This window comes from Somniosus microcephalus, chromosome 6 (genome assembly GCF_052327205.1).
Source record: "Somniosus microcephalus isolate GS21.2 chromosome 6, FLI_Smic_1.0, whole genome shotgun sequence".
NCBI lineage: Eukaryota > Metazoa > Chordata > Chondrichthyes > Squaliformes > Somniosidae > Somniosus > Somniosus microcephalus.
This window is the reverse complement of record NC_140992.1, coordinates 213,462,922-213,478,839: the sequence shown is the minus strand read 5'-3', so window position 1 is coordinate 213,478,839 and position 15,918 is coordinate 213,462,922. Positions and strand designations below refer to the sequence as shown.

The window sequence follows — 15,918 nt, the reverse complement described above, 5'->3', positions numbered from 1 at the left end:
TTTTCTTGATTAGTTTGATCAAAGCAGAGTCAACATGTCTGAAGGCTTAATGTAATGCAAATACGAATGTTATTTATACTTCTTTCTCGGACTGCTAAATACTGTAATCGTAAAAAATAGGGTAATCCTTGAAACACCATGAAATTCTATCTCGGGGTGACTGTTTTCTGTATTGCTTTTGCAATCGCTTTCTGATGTCAATCGCGGTGAAATAAAGAAGTCTTCTTGAAATCCACATCTCCCAGCCAGAGCATCGTAATACACTGAGTTACAGTAGAACAGTTCTTGTCGCAATATTGGCCCAGATATTCCGATCCTTACGGGTGGGTACGCGCTGTGTACCCACCCGTAGGGACATCAGAAATGCCGGTTTCAGGCATGCGCAGCGCATGCGCTGAAAACCGGCATTTCCGATCTGTCAAGAATGGTCTTGACAGATCCTCCGGCTGCCCTAGAGAAGGGCCTCTGCGGGCAGATAGTTTCACTTTTTGGAGACCCTCCGCCCGCAGAAAACCCTTACAATTCTTACGTCTGGTAAAAGCAGGCCTTACCAGGATAAGAGTTGAAAAAAAGTTTTTAAAAAATGTTTTCACTGATTTATCATTTAAAAAATACTTTTTTTTTAAAAAAGGTAAGCTTATTTTTAGCCCCATAAAAACTTTAACTTTTTTCAAAAAATTAAATTTTTATTTAAAATAATTTATTGTAATTTCAAGTCATTTTAAAAATGTGATTTAAAAAAAAAAAAAAAAAAAAATTATTTAAAGTTTTACTATGTTTTTGGGATGATCTCCATTCATATATTTGACAGGTCTTCCTGTCAAGTGTATGAAGGGAGATTCCCTTCTTTGATTGGCTCCCTATGGCCCACGTGATCCCAGGGACACTGCAAACTGCCTGCGCCTCTGGGATACATGGGCCCTGCGCACTTGGAGTTTGGAGAAGCCCAGGAGCGGAAGTGTGTGCGTCCCGGGAGCCCTCGGGTAAGGCTGTAGATATTTCCAGATCGCAGGCCTCCACCCGCGGGAGGCCTGCAATCAGAAAATACAGGCCATTAAGTCAATATTTATCTCTTTGTATATTTTAGTAACTTGCTGCTGAATATAAATAACTAAACAAATACATTAGTTTGAATGTCCTACAGAAATCAACAATCAAAGTTAATTCTTAACTATGCACAGGAAACTTTGGTTTATCCGGAGGTTGTATGTCCAGAATACTTGATCTAACGGCAAAAATCAGGAGCCGTTTTCTATAAGTTTTTTTTAGTTCTCGTTCTTTTTTTTTCCCAGTCAGGCACTGCAAGGTCTGTAGCTATAGCAACAGCTTCAGCTAGAGACGCTTGCAGCTGCAGCCGACTCTTTAGAAGCTGTTGCTAAGCAACAGTGTTTGTTGTCAGATGCGGAGATGAAAACCTCCATATGCTTCAACATTAACTTTGTATGTCCGGCAGTTTTGATAGATCGGCAACACGTCGGTGCCGGATATCACAAAGTTTCCTGTATTAGCCGCACCACTCCCGATCCACTTCTGTGCTCGCTGTAGCATATTCTAATTATTTTTCCAGCAAATTGTGGTGTAAATTCACCACTGGAGAAGTAGTGAACATAACGGTCATAACATTGAATAGTATGACTAACCAGCTTAATTATATCTTCTTTCTACAGTGCAGAGAAAGAGTGGGGTGATGGTATTCGGGGTCTGTCCCTAAGTGCAGCTCGTTATGCTTTGCTGAGATTGGAAGAAGGTCCTCCTCACACTAAGAACTGGAGGTAAAATAATGCAGTCAATTTAGAGCTTACATTGTGCAACCTCAGTTATTAATAAAGATGTTATGTAGCTAGACTGTATAAGAGCATTATATAAACATGGCTGATTTTATTTTAAACCTGACACAAATCCTGGCCTATGTATGGTTCATAACCCCAGTCTGAATCCATGTTGAATCATAATGATTGTGTGTGGCCTTAAGCTCTGGCATATTTCACATGATTCTCTATGTTGCAAATATTCTGCTATATTTGGTGTAAATCCATAGCCGTGTGACCATTTTTTCTCTCATAATTGTTTAGAAAAATAAGACAAATGTACGGTTATTTTGGCCAACTAATTAAGACTACGAATATTTTTAATCAGTGATCCAATGGCCTTTTTACATTTTGCCAGCGTCTTTCTTATTTACATTTAGATTACATAAGATATACAGCACAGAAACAGGCCATTCAGTCCAACCAGTCCATGCCGGTGTTTATGCCTCCTCCTGTCTTTCCTCATCCAAATCTATCAGCATAACCCTCTATTCCCTTCTCCCTCATACGTTTGCCCAGCCTCCCCTTAAATGCATCTATACTAATTCGCTTCAACCACTCCCTGTGGTAGTGAGTTCCACATTCTCGCCACTCTTTGGGTAAAGAAGTTTCTTCTGAATTCCCTATTGGCTTTCTTGGTGACTATCTTATATTGATTGCCTCTAGCTAAGCTCTTCCCCACAAGTGGAAACATTCTCTCTCTATCCACTCTTACAAAAACCTTTCATAATTTTATAGACCTCTATTAGGTCACCTCTCAGCCTTTTTTCAAGAGAAAAGAGACCCAGCCTGTTCATCCTTTCCTGATCTGTATACCCTCGCATTTCTAGTATCCTTGTAAATCTTCTCCGTACCCTCGCCAGTGCCTCTATATCCTTTTTATAATTTGGCGACCAGAACTGCACGTAATACTTCAAGTGTGGTCTAACCAAGGTTCGATACAGGTTTAGCATAACTTCCCTACTTTTCAATTCTGTCCCTCTAGAAATAAACCTTAGTGCTTGGTTTACATTTTTAATGGCCTTACTGACCTGTGGCACAACTTTTAGTGATTTGTGTATTTGTACTCTGAGATTCCTTTGTTCCTCTACCAGCACCCTCCAAGTGATGTGACCTCTCTATTCTTCATACCAAAATGTAATACCTCACATTTGTCTGTGTTGAACTTCATTTGCCAATTATTTGCCCATTCTGCAAGTTTATTAATGTCCTCCTGTAATTTGTTGCAGCCCTCCACAGTATTGACTATCCCCCCCAATTTGCTATCATCCACAAATTTAGAAATTGTTTTTGATTCCAAAGCCTAAATTGTTAATGTAAATTGTGAACAGCAGTGGTCCCAGCACTGATCCTTGTGGAACACCACTACCTACCTTCTGCCACTGTGAATAGCTACCCTTTACTCCCACTCTCTGCTTTCTGTCTATAAGCCAGCTAGCAATCCATTCTGCTACTTGTCCCCTGTCTCCGCATTCTCTGACCTTATTCATTAGTCTATTATGGGGTACCTTATCGAAGGCCTTTTGAAAATCTAGATAAATTACATCTACTACATTACCGTTGTCTACGCTCTCTGTTACCTCTTCAAAAAATTCAATAAGGTTGGTCAAGCAAGATTTTCCCTTTTGAAATCCATGCTGACTATTCATTACTACACTATTTGTTTCTAGATGTTCTTCTATTCTCTCCTTTAGTAAGGATTCCATTATTTTTCCTACCACTGATGTTAAGCTGACTGGACTACAATTCCCTGGATATATCCTATCCCCCTTAAATATAGGTATTACGTTAGTTATCCACCAGTCCTCTGGCACTACATCTTTTTCTAACTAATCATTAAATATGTGTAGTAATGCCTCTGCTATCTCTTCCCTAGATTCTTTTAAAATGTGTGGATGCAATCCATCCGGACCGGGGGGGTAAAATTGGGTCGCGCCCCCTTTGGGGCGCTAACTTTGCCGGGGTGCTATTTTTAGCATCCTGAAAAAAATTAACGCCCCCTCAACCGAAATTCACTGGTAGTGCACTGGAAGCGCCCCGCCTTCCTCTTGGGGCGCTGTGAGTGAATATCGCGGTGCTACGTGCCGCAGCACCACGCTCTGCGGCACATCACGCTGCGGTACTGCAAGCCTGCCTTCCCCTTATTAAAGGGGAGGGGCCTAGCACAGCACGACCCGAGGCCCAGCTCAGCCACCAGGGATCGGAGTGCTGGCAAAAGAGCCCAGCACTCAAGGAAAATGCCGGGCTGACGGAGCACAGCCAGCACCCCGCGGGGGGGGGGGGGGCTGCACAGAAGCCCGAGGACAGCAACGGGGGCAGGTGCTGGCAGGCAGCCAGCAACAAAAATGGCCGCCCTCCTGTAATTTGCGCTGCCCCGGCCGCAGGTAGACACCCCCACCCCCCGGACTCTGTTGGACATAGTGTCCGGTGGTAAGCCGGGGGCGCTACCAAAGATCGAGGCTGGGGCACGAGCAGGGCGCTGCGCACGGCGATGACGTCATTGCCGGCGGCGCAGCGCTGCGGGCGCTAACAGTTACTGCCGCCACTAACCTCCCGTTGAATTTCGCGGGAGGCTTTAGCGGCGCTGCGCCCAGGCGCTAGTTCCTTTGCACCCCGTTAGCGCCCAAATGGGAGGCACAAATCAACCGAATTTTTCCCCCAGAGGTTTTATCCTCTGAGTTTGATTAGTTTATTTAATATATCCCCTTTTTAAATTTTAAATGCATTTATCTCATTACTCATCTCCTCATCCAATGTCCTATCCACCTGTTCTATCTCCCTGGTAAATACCGAAGCAAAATAATGATTTAATATTTCTGCCATCTCCCTATCGTTACCTGTGATATTATCCTGACCATCATTTAATGGCCCTATTCCCATCCCAACATTTTTTTTTCACTGATGTGCCTGTAAAATATTTTACTATTGTTTTATGTTCCTTTATAATTTAATTTCATAGTTCCTCTTTGCCTTCCAAATTGTTTTTCTGACTTCTCTCCTAATCCCTTCGTGTTCTCTCTTATGCAGTCCCCTGCTGTCTATGTACTTAATGTATGCCTCTTTCCTTACCCTCAATTGTTTCCTTATGCCTTTATTCATCCATGGAGTCTCATTAATGTTTAGTTTGTTCTTTCCTTTTAGCGGAATATATTTTTCCTGCACTGTTGAACACCGTTTTAAATGTTTCCCGTTGTCGTTCTACATCATTGTTTGTCAATATTGTTGCCCATTTTATCTTTCTAAGTTCTATTCTCAGCCCATCAAAATCAGCATTTCTCCAATCTATTAATTTGGTTTTTGTCATTCTTATGTCCGTCTCTATTGTCATCTTAAAGCGTATTATATTATGGTCACTATTGCCTATATGTTCCCCTATTTTTACTTCACTTATCTGCTCTGGCTCATTCCCCATAACTAGATCCAATAGCGAATCCTCCCTTGTTGAGCTTTTTACATATTGGGTTAGAAAGGAGTCCTGCAGACATTGTAGGAACTCCATTCCCTTATCCCCATTACCTACCTCTTCTGTCCAATTAATATCGGGGTAGTTGAAATCCCCCATGATTATTATTCTATGTTTTTTACTCATTTCTCTAATTTGTCTGTAGTTCTTCCGCCACCTCCCTTCCACTATTAGGTGGTCTGTAAACTATGCCTATTAGATACATCTTTAAAAGACATACCAGTTTTTTTTTTAAATGTGTACTGTAATATATTAGAAGTATTGCATCTGCATGCAATTCCTCTTGTCACATTTCCTTTCTGTGTCACATTTTAGTCTTGCCTGAGTAATGCCTGGATAATAGTTTTACCTTGCAGGCCTCCCCATACTAAGTGTGCTGCAGAACCTCCAAACTACATTTCTCGGCTCCATACACAGCCATCTGTTCTTATTTAGATTAAAGCTGTTTTATAATTCTTTAAAAATTAATTTAACGTTTAATTTTTATCTTAAAAAAAATTCTTCTAACTTCGAATTTCTGCTGGGCCACTCGATTTCAATTTCATTGATATAATTAATTAAATCCAGGGATTCCTGCTGGCCCTACCCACTCAGCTCTTGTATCTATCTCTCTCGCTCTCTATCTCTCCTTTTATTGACAAGATCAGCATTGATTACATTTAATTTATTCATTCCAGGATTGCCTACCAGTGTGCTGAGATGGAGCTTTATTTAATTTATTAATTGCAGGGATTCTTGTACATAAGAACATAAGAAATAGGAGCAGGAGTAGGCCAATCGACCCCTCGAGCCTGCTCCACCATTCAATAAGATCATGGCTGACCTGATCCTAACCTCAAATCTTCTATCACTCTGCATCCACCCGAACCCATGTGATCTCCCGGGAGAGGCGAAAAACCAGATAAAGACCCAATGGCCAATTTGGGAGAAAAAAATCTGGGAAATTCCTCTCTGACCCATCTAGGCGATCGAAATTCTTCCAGGAGATCACTCTGTCCCTATATTTTCTACATTACTTACCTTCTATAAAGGCGATCTCCACCTCAGCCAGGAACAGGAATAAAACCATCTCCTGAAATCTAACACAGAATTAGAACACAGTAGGAGCAGAACCAGGCTACACGGCCCCTGGGCCCACTCCACTACCCACAGGGCCATGACCATTCCGAACCTAGACTCATGTCCAATTTCCTGCCCGCTCCCCGTAACCCTTAATTCCCTTTACTTCTAGGAAACTATCTATTTCTGTTTTAAATTTATTTAATGATGTAGCTTCCACAGCTTTCTGGGGCAGCAAATTCCACAAACCTACCACCCTCTGAGTGAAGAAGTTTCTCCTCATCTCAGTTTTGAAAGAGCAGCCCCTTATTTTAAGATTATGCCCCCTAGTTCTAGTTTCACCCATCATTGGGAACATCCTCACCACATCCACCCGATCAAGCCCCTTCACAATCTTATATGTTTCAATAAGATCACCTCTCATTCTTCTGAACTCCAATGAGTAGAGTCCCAATCTACTCAACCTCTCCTCATATGACCACCCCCTCATCCCCGGGATTAACCGAGTGAACCTTCTTTGTACTGACTCGAGAGCAAGTATGTCTTTTCTCAAGTATGGACACCAAAACTGTATGCAGTATTCCAGGTGCGGTCTCACCAATACCTTGTACAACTGCAGCAATACCTCCCTGTTTTTATATTCCATCCCCCTAGCAATAAAAGCCAACATTCCATTGGCCTTCTTGATCACTTGCTGCACCTGCATACTAACTTTTTGAGTTTCGTGCACCAGGACCCCCAGATCCCTTTGTACTACAGTACTTTCCAGTTTCTTGCCATTAAGATAATAACTTGCTCTATGATTTTTCCTGCCAAAGTGCATAACCTCACACTTTCCAGTATTGTATTCCATCTGCCAAATCTCTGCCCACTTACTTAGCCTGTCTATGTCCCCTTGCAGGTTTTTTATGTCCTCCTCACTCACTACTTTCCGTCCCATCTTTGTATCATCTGCAAACTTTGATATGTTACACTCGGTCCCCTCCTCCAAATCGTTAATATAGATTGTAAAGAGTTGGGGACCCAGCACTGACCCCTGCGGAACACCACTAGTTACTGATTGCCAGTCTGAGAATGAACCATTTATCCCAACTCTCTGCCTTCTGTTAGATAGCCAATCCTCTATCCATGCCAGAATATTACCCCCAATCCTGTGATTTTTTATCTTAAGCAATAATCTTTTGTGTGGCACCTTGTCAAATGCCTTTTGGAAGTCTAAATACACTACATCCACTGGTTCCCCTTTATCTACCCTGTATGTTACTTCCTCAAAAAACTCCAGCAAATTTGTCAAACATGACTTCCCCTTCATGAAACCATGCTGAGTTTGTCCTATTAAATTATGTTTATCCAAATGTCCCGTTACTGTCTCCTTAATAATGGACTCTAACATTTTACCAACCACAGATGTTAGGCTAACAGGTCTATAGTTTCCAGCCTTCTGCCTACTACCCTTTTTAAATAAGGGTGTTACATTAGCAGTTTTCCAATCTGCCGGGACCTTTGCTGAGTCCAGTGAGTGTTGGAAAATTATTACCAATGCATCCACAATCCCTACCGCTACTTCCCTCAAGACCCTGGGATGCAAGCCATCAGGTCCAGGGGATTTATCCGCCTTGAGTCCCATTATTTTACCAAGTACCACTTCCTTAGTGATTTTAATCGTATTTAGTTCCTCCCCCCCCTAGAGCCCCCTGTTTGTCCAGTGTTGGGATATTCTTAGTGTCCTCTACTGTAAAGACTGATACAAAATAATTGTTCAGTGTTTTTGCCATCTCCATGTTTCCCACCATTAATTTCCCAGTCTCATCCTCTAAGGGACCAACATTTACTTTAGCCACCCTTTTTCTTTTTATATAACTATAGAAACTTTTACTGTCTGTTTTTATATTTTTTGCTAATTTACTTTCATAATCTATCTTCCCTTTCTTAATCAATCTTTTAGTTATTTTTTGCTGTCTTTTAAAGACTTCCCAATCTTCCATCCTCCCACTAGATTTGGCTACCTTATATGCCCTTGTTTTCAGTCGGATACTATCCTTAATTACTTTACTTGTCGGCCTCATTTCCTTTAATAATTTGGGGAAACGCAGTTTGCTGGGCCCTTGGTTGTTAATTGCCGACCAACTGAAGTCTGTTATTTTATTTAGTTTGGGTGAAGACCTTGAGGATTGAAGGTCACTTTTTTATTCCTTGTCAATCTTATTCCATTCTTCCTCGGCTCTCTGTTTCAGCCCTGGCAATGCTCAAAGTTGGTATAAGCTAAAGTTATGTTGAATTATTTTAGTAATTCTTCAATGTTTCCTTTCCTAGGCCTCAATTATTAGTTATGCTGAAACTAGATGAAGATCTGCATGTGAAACATCCCAGGTTGCTAACATTTGCCTCTCAGTTAAAAGCTGGCAAAGGTCTTACTATTGTTGGTTCCATCATTCAAGGAAACTTCTTAGAAAATTATGGAGAAGCACAGGCTGCTGAACAAGTATGACTTAAAGTTTATATGGTTTTTGTGTGCTTGCATGACTTCCTGTGCTCATCAAAGTGAAAGGTTTTAATGCTGGGGAAGGGAACAATTTCATTTTTGGTACTCAGTATTAACCTCAAGCATTTCTTAGACACAGAGACTGGATAAATAACAATGTTGTACTAAGTAATACAATTGTCAGTCAAATGTCTAATGGTGGCACAAAGTTCTCTCATCACAGCTGCCAGGACAGTTAGTGGAAAGAGCAATAGCATTTCAGCTTCCTGTTCCAATAGAGAGTTTGTGTTTTTCACAAAAGAAGCTGCTTTCAATCCATCTATTTAAAAATACATTTTAATAAAGTGTGAGGGTAGGGATGCTTCTACAGTTTTGTAGATCACTTAACATAATGGAGTCTTCTTCTAGATCAGAGGTGTGATGGACTGAGAGAAAAAGACAGACAGAGTGACAGATAAAGAGACAGAACTCCCAGGTGGTTCATGATCTACCAACAAGTAGGGGAGTCCAAGAATGTTATTTTCACTGCATCTTCTGAGATGGCCAGAAGTAATACAATTTCATTCAAATGAAGGAAGAACATTTTAGTGACCAGCTGCCCTCTTATTCCAGAATCAGCAACTTGGTCATTCAACCTACCCTCACAGAGTCCTGTACACTCTTGCGTGGTCCTGTATACCCTCGTGTGGTTTTAGGTGTATTCAAATATTCTGATGCTGTCTGTGCAGTAGCATTTCAAAATCTCTTTTTTTGGGGCGGTGGGGGGAGAAGACAGAAGGGGGAATAGTCCAACTACAGAAAGGAATTTAATTTTAAAATAAATGCATTTGGGGAAAATTGCATCTTCCACAATGCATTGTGGGTGCACACTACAGAAAATGGGCTCTGTGCAGAAGCAAGTAGTCTGATATTTTTGAAATTCAAGGAAGAGGAGTCATTTTTTTCTGCAATTTCCCAGGATTCTTTGAAATTTGCCTGTATTCTGTACATATTTTGTAATAATTTGTGCTAGACTATTCAAAACCTCTCTGGAAATGAGTACCGTTGCTATCACAGTTAACTTCCCAGCTGGAGGTTTATGTAACTAAGTGCACCATGCGTAGAAAAATCCTGAAGAACATATTTAATTTGGTTCATTAGTCATTTCAAAATAGAATTGCTAATGGAGGTAAGCTTAATAGATTATCTGTGCAGTATTTTACATTTGTAACCAATTTTATATGCATGTTTTATATAAATTACTTGACAGTTGAAACCCAGTTATGTACTGAATTACCATTCACTTCTCAATCTAGACAATCAAAAACATGATGGCAATTGAAAAGGTCAAAGGATTTTGCCAGATAGTAGTTTCTTCTAAGGTTCGAGAGGGCATTGCACATTTAATTCAATCTTGTGGACTTGGTGGAATGAAACATAATTCAGTTGTTATGGGTTGGCCATATGGCTGGAGACAGAGTGAAGATCCGAGGGCTTGGAAAACATTCATAGGTAAGGTTTATTAGCATCTTAATTTTTTAATATAGCATATTGCAATACAATCTGAAATATCGAATTTTCCCTCTGATTTGTAGTAGTCATATTACCAGTTTGAATATTATTCTGCATCCAGTGACATCTAAGGGTAGAGTTTCTGCTTCGCGCAAAACCAGCGCAAAAATCGAGTCATTTCAAGCGTAAGTTCCGTCCAGTGCAAATTGAGGTTTCCGTGATCTTTTGCACTGGTTTAAAAAACATTGCGCTGGAAGCCGGTCCCACCTACAAAAATGGCCACGCCCCAAGATCGAATTAATCACCAAGGTGAGTTTCCGCTAATTGCACCCAATTGCAGCCCTGCGAGCAGGCTCCCAAAATTTAGCGTTTTTTTTAGGTGCAAGGGCATTAATGGGCACTTTCTAAAAGTTTTAAATATAAACTGTCTACTGTACACCAATGAAACTATTAAATATTTCTGTGTAGTTTTTCAGTGATTTAAAATCAGGTTATAGACTAGACACTCTTATTAAAAATGCTTATTTTTTTGTGATAAACCCAGATATGTGAAGAGAAAAAGATTGGTGAAGTCAAGCGTAGGTCCCTTGCAGTCAGAATCAGGGGAATTTATAATGGGGAACAAAGAAATCGAGACCAATTAAATACATATTTTGGTTCTGTCTTCACAAAGGAGGACACAAATAACCTCCCAGAGATGTCGGGGAACATAGGGTCTGATGAAAAGGAGGAACTGAAAGAAATCAGTATTTGTACGGAAATGGTGTTATGGAAATTGACGGGACTGAAGGCCGATAAATCCCCAGGGCCTGATGATCTACATCCTAGGGTACTTAAGGAAGTGGTCCTAGAAATAGTAGGTGCATTGCTGATCATCTTCCAACACTTGATGGAATCTGGAACAGTACCCATGGATTGGAGGGTAGCTAATGTTACCCCACTATTCAAAAAAGGTGGTAGAGAGAAAACGGGGAATTACAGACCGGTAAGCCTGACATCGGTAGTGGGGAAAATGCTAGAGTCCATTACAGAGCACTTGGAAAACAGTGACAGGATCGGACAAAGTCAACATGGATTTACAAAAGGTAAATTGTGCTTGACTAATCTACTGGAATTTTTTGAGGATGTAACTGGTAAAATAGATAAAGGAGAACCAGTGGATGTGGTGTATTTGGACTTTCAGAAGGCTTTCGATAAGGTCCCGCATAAGAGATTAGCGTGCAAAGTTAAGGCACATGGGATTGGGGGCAAGGTATTGACTTGGATAGAGAACTGGTTGGCAGACAGAAAGCTAAGAGTTGGAATAAACGGGTCTTTTTCCGAGTGGCAGGCAGTGACTAGTGGGGTACCGCAGGGATCGGTCCTTGGACCCCAGCTATTCACAATATATGAGGGTTTAAACTAAAATGGAAGGGGGTTGGGAACCTGAGCAGGGAGACAGAGGAAAGGGAAACAAGGATAAAAGCAAATGATAGGAAGGAGAAAAACAAAAGTGGCAGTCAGAGAAATCAACGGTTTAAATCAAACATGGCCACAGTAAATAATAATTCCAATAGGTCTAAGAGCGTTAAAAAAACAAGCCTGAAGGCTTTGTGTCTTAATGCGAGGAGCATTTGTAATAAGGTGGATGAATTGGCTGCGCAAATAGAGGTAAACGAATATGATTTGGTTGGGATTACGGAAACGTGGCTCAAGGACGGCCAAGACTGGGAACTCAACATCCAGGGGTATTCGATATTCAGGAAAGATAGGCAAAAAGGAAAAGGAGGAGGGGTAGCATTACTGGTTAAAGAAGGGATTAACACAATTGTAATGCAGGATATTAGCTCTGATGAGGTGGAATCTGTATGGGTAGAATTGAGAGATACTAAGGGGAAAAAAACACTAGTGGGAGTGGTATATAGACCTCCAAACAGTAAGGCGGAGGTCGGGGATAGCATTAAAAGGGAAATTAAAGAAGCGTGCAATAAGGGCACAGCAGTCATCATGGGTGACTTTAATCTACATATAGATTGGGCTAACCAAATTAGTAACAATACTGTGGAGGAGGAATTCCTGGAGTGTTTACGGGATGGTTTCCTGGACCAATATGTCGAGGAACCAACCAGAGATCAGGCCATCTTAGACTGGGTATTATGTAACGAGAAAGGATTAATTAGCAATCTTGTACGAGGCCCCTTGGGTCGGAGCGATCATAATATGATCGAATTCTTCATTAAGATGGAGAATGAAGTAGTTGACTCAGAAACTAGGGTCCTCAATTTAAATAAAGGAAACTACGATGGTCTGAGGAGCGAGTTGGGTAGGATTGATTGGGGAATGGCACTCAAAGGGTTGACGGTGGATAGGCAATGGCAAACATTCAAAGACCGAATGGATGAACTACAGAAGTTGTTCATCCCAGTTTGGCATAAAAATAAAACAAAAAAGGTGACTCAACCGTGGCTAATAAGGGAAATTAGGGATAGCATAAGATCCAAGGAGAGCACATACAAATTGGCCAGAAAAAGCAATAATCCTGAGGATTGGGAGCAGTTTAGGATTCAACAAAGGAGGACAAAAGGATTAATTAAGAAAGGGAAAATAGAATATGAGAGTAAGCTTGCAGGGAACATAAAAACTGACTCTAAAAGCTTTTATAGATATGTAAAGAGAAAAAGATTGGTGAAGTCAAGCGTAGGTCCCTTGCAGTCAGAATCGGGGGAATTTATAATGGGGAGCAAAGAAATGGCAGACCAACTACATACATATTTTGGTTCTGTCTTCACAAAGGAGGACACAGATAACCTCCCAGAAATACCGCGGAACATAGGATCTGATGAAAGGGTGGAACTGAAAGAAATCAGTATTTGTAGGGAAATGGTGTTAGGAAAATTGATGGGACTGAAGGCCGATAAATCCCCAGGGCCTGATAATCTACATCCCAGGGTACTTAAGGAAGTGGCCCTGGAAATAGTAGATGCATTGCTGGTCATCTTCCAGAACTCGATAGACTCTGGAACAGTACCCATGGATTGGAGGGTAGCTAATGTTACCCCACTATTCAAAAAAGGTGGCAGAGAAAAAGCGGGGAATTATAGACCGGTAAGCCTGACATCGGTAGTGGGGAAAATGCTAGAGTCCATTATAAAAGACGTAATAGCAGAGCACTTGGAAAGCAGTGACAGGATCGGACAAAGTCAACATGGATTTACAAAAGGTAAATCATGCTTGACTAATCTACTGGAATTTTTTGAGGATGTAACTGGTAAAATAGATAAGGGAGAACCAGTGGATGTGGTGTATTTGGACTTTCAGAAGGCTTTTGATAAGGTCCCGCATAAGAGGTTAGCGTGCAAAATTAAGGCACATGGGATTGGGGGCAAGGTATTGCCTTGGATAGAGAACTGGTTGGCGGACAGAAAGCAAAGAGTTGGAATAAACGGGTCGTTTTCCGAGTGGCAGGCAGTGACTAGTGGGGTACCGCAAGGATCGGTCCTAGGACCCCAGCTGTTCACAATATATATATTAATGATCTGGACGAGGGAATTGGATGTAATATCTCCAAATTTGCAGATGACACAAAGCTGGGTGGGAGGGTATGCTGTGAGGAGGATGTCATGAAACTCCAGTACGATTTGGACAGGTTGGGTGATTGGGCAGAAACATGGCAAATGCACTATAATGTGGATAAATGTGAGGTTATCCACTTTGGTGGCAAAAACAGGAAGGCAGATTATTATTTGAATGGCAATAGACTGGGAGAAGGGGAAGTGCAAAGAGACCTGGGTGTTCTTGTGCACCAGTCGCTGAAGGTAAGTATGCAGGTGCAGCAGGCGGTTAAGAAGGCAAATGGTATGTTGGCCTTCGTAGCAAGAGGGTTTGAGTACAGGAACAAGGATGTCTTGCTGCAATTGTACAGGGCCTTGGTGAGACCACATATTGAGTATTGTGTGCAGTTTTGGTCACCTTATCTGAGGAAGGATGTTCTTGCCATGGAGGGAGTTCAGCGAAGATTCACCAGGCTGATACCTGGTGTATGAGGAGAGATTGGGTCGATTGGGCTTATACTCGCTGGAGTTTAGCAGAATGAGAGGGGATCTCATTGAAACTTATAAAATTCTGACAGGATTGGACAGACTAGATGCAGGAAGCATGTTCCCGATGGTCGGGGAGTCCAGAACCAGGGGTCACAGCCTAAGGATAAGGGGTAAGCCATTTAGGACAGAGATAAGGAGGAATTTCTTCACCCAGAGAGTGGTGAACCTGTGGAATTCTCTACCACAGAAGGCAGTTGAGGCCAATTCATTAAATATATTCAAGAAGGAGTTAGATATATTTCTTAAGGCTAAAGGGATCAAGGGATATGGGGAGAAAGCAGGGACAGGGTACTGAATTTGGATGATCAGCCATGATCTCATTGAATGGCAGAGCAGGCCCAAGGGGCCGAATGGCCTACTCCTGCTCCTATCTTCTATGTTTCAGCTGTATTAATAAAACTGCACCAGGTTACCACTCTTAAATTCTTCAATTAATTTTTTTTAATGCAAGAAAAAATAAACGATTACATTCTAAAACGCTGCCCGATTGCGTTGGTTCATTTAAGATTTACATTTGATTATGCAGACGAGTTTGACCGGAAACTTGAACCATAACTTCACTTCGGAAAACTAACACAATTTGCATCTGGATTGCCGATTGCACCCAAAGTGGGAACTCTACCCCATAATGTATAACTCATAAGAACTAGGAGCAGGAGTAGGCCATATGGCCCCTCGAGCCTGCTCCACCATTCAATAAGATCATGGCTGATCATCAACCTCAACTCCACTTTCCTGCCCGATCTCCATATCCCTTGATTCCGCTAGAGTCCAAAAATCTATCTCTTAGCCTTGAATATACTCAAAGATTCCCCATTCACAGCCCTCTAGGGCAGAGAATTCCAAAGATTCACAACCCTCTGAGTGAAGAAATTCCTCCTCATCTCGGGTTTAAATGGCCGACCCCTTATCCTGAGACTATGCCCCCTAGTTAAAAAGCAGAACCACAAGGGTAATAATCTCTGGATTATTACCTGAGCCACGAGCGAATTTGGCTAGGACAAATAAAATTAGAGAGTTAAATGCGTGGCTCAAAGACTGGTGTGGGAGAAATGGGTTTTGCTTCCTGGGACACTGGCACCAGTACTGGGGCAGGAGGGAGCTGTTCTGTTGGGACGGGCTTCACTTGGCCAGTGCTGGGACTAGAGTCCTGGCGGATCATATAACTAGGGCTATAGAGAGGGCTTTAAACTAACTAGTGGGGGGGAGGTTCCTAGAGAGCAAATAATACAAATAACAACAGAGAAGGTCATAGACTTAGGTAGCAGTGGGGAAATTAAAAACCAGAGCATGTCAGGAAGGGGCAGAAGGTATGGAGTAAAAGGTAAAGTAATAAAAAGGGCAAAAGCAGGAACTAAGTGTCACAAAACATCTTTGAAAGTTCTCTATCTGAATGCACGTAGCATTCGTAACAAAATAGACGAGTTAATGGCACAAATAACTACATATGGGTATGATCTTGTGGCCATTACAGAAACATGGCTGCAGGGTGACAATGCCTGGGAATTAAACATACCAGGTTATTTAACGATCAGG

The 15,918-nt window shown here is 41.6% G+C and overlaps 1 protein-coding gene across 5 annotated transcripts in view; it reads left to right on the top strand.

The window, feature by feature from the left end:
- The window catches only part of slc12a4 (solute carrier family 12 member 4), a 184,102-nt gene that overhangs the window by 149,132 nt on the left and 19,052 nt on the right, over positions 1 to 15,918 (top strand). For all 5 annotated transcript variants that reach the window (XM_085991376.1, XM_085991377.1, XM_085991381.1 and 2 more), the window contains exons 16-18: positions 1,668 to 1,772; positions 8,644 to 8,812; positions 10,108 to 10,303. In XM_085991376.1, coding sequence (XP_085847502.1) covers positions 1,668 to 1,772; positions 8,644 to 8,812; positions 10,108 to 10,303 — 470 coding nt within the window. The remainder of the gene's footprint in view (positions 1 to 1,667; positions 1,773 to 8,643; positions 8,813 to 10,107; positions 10,304 to 15,918) is intronic.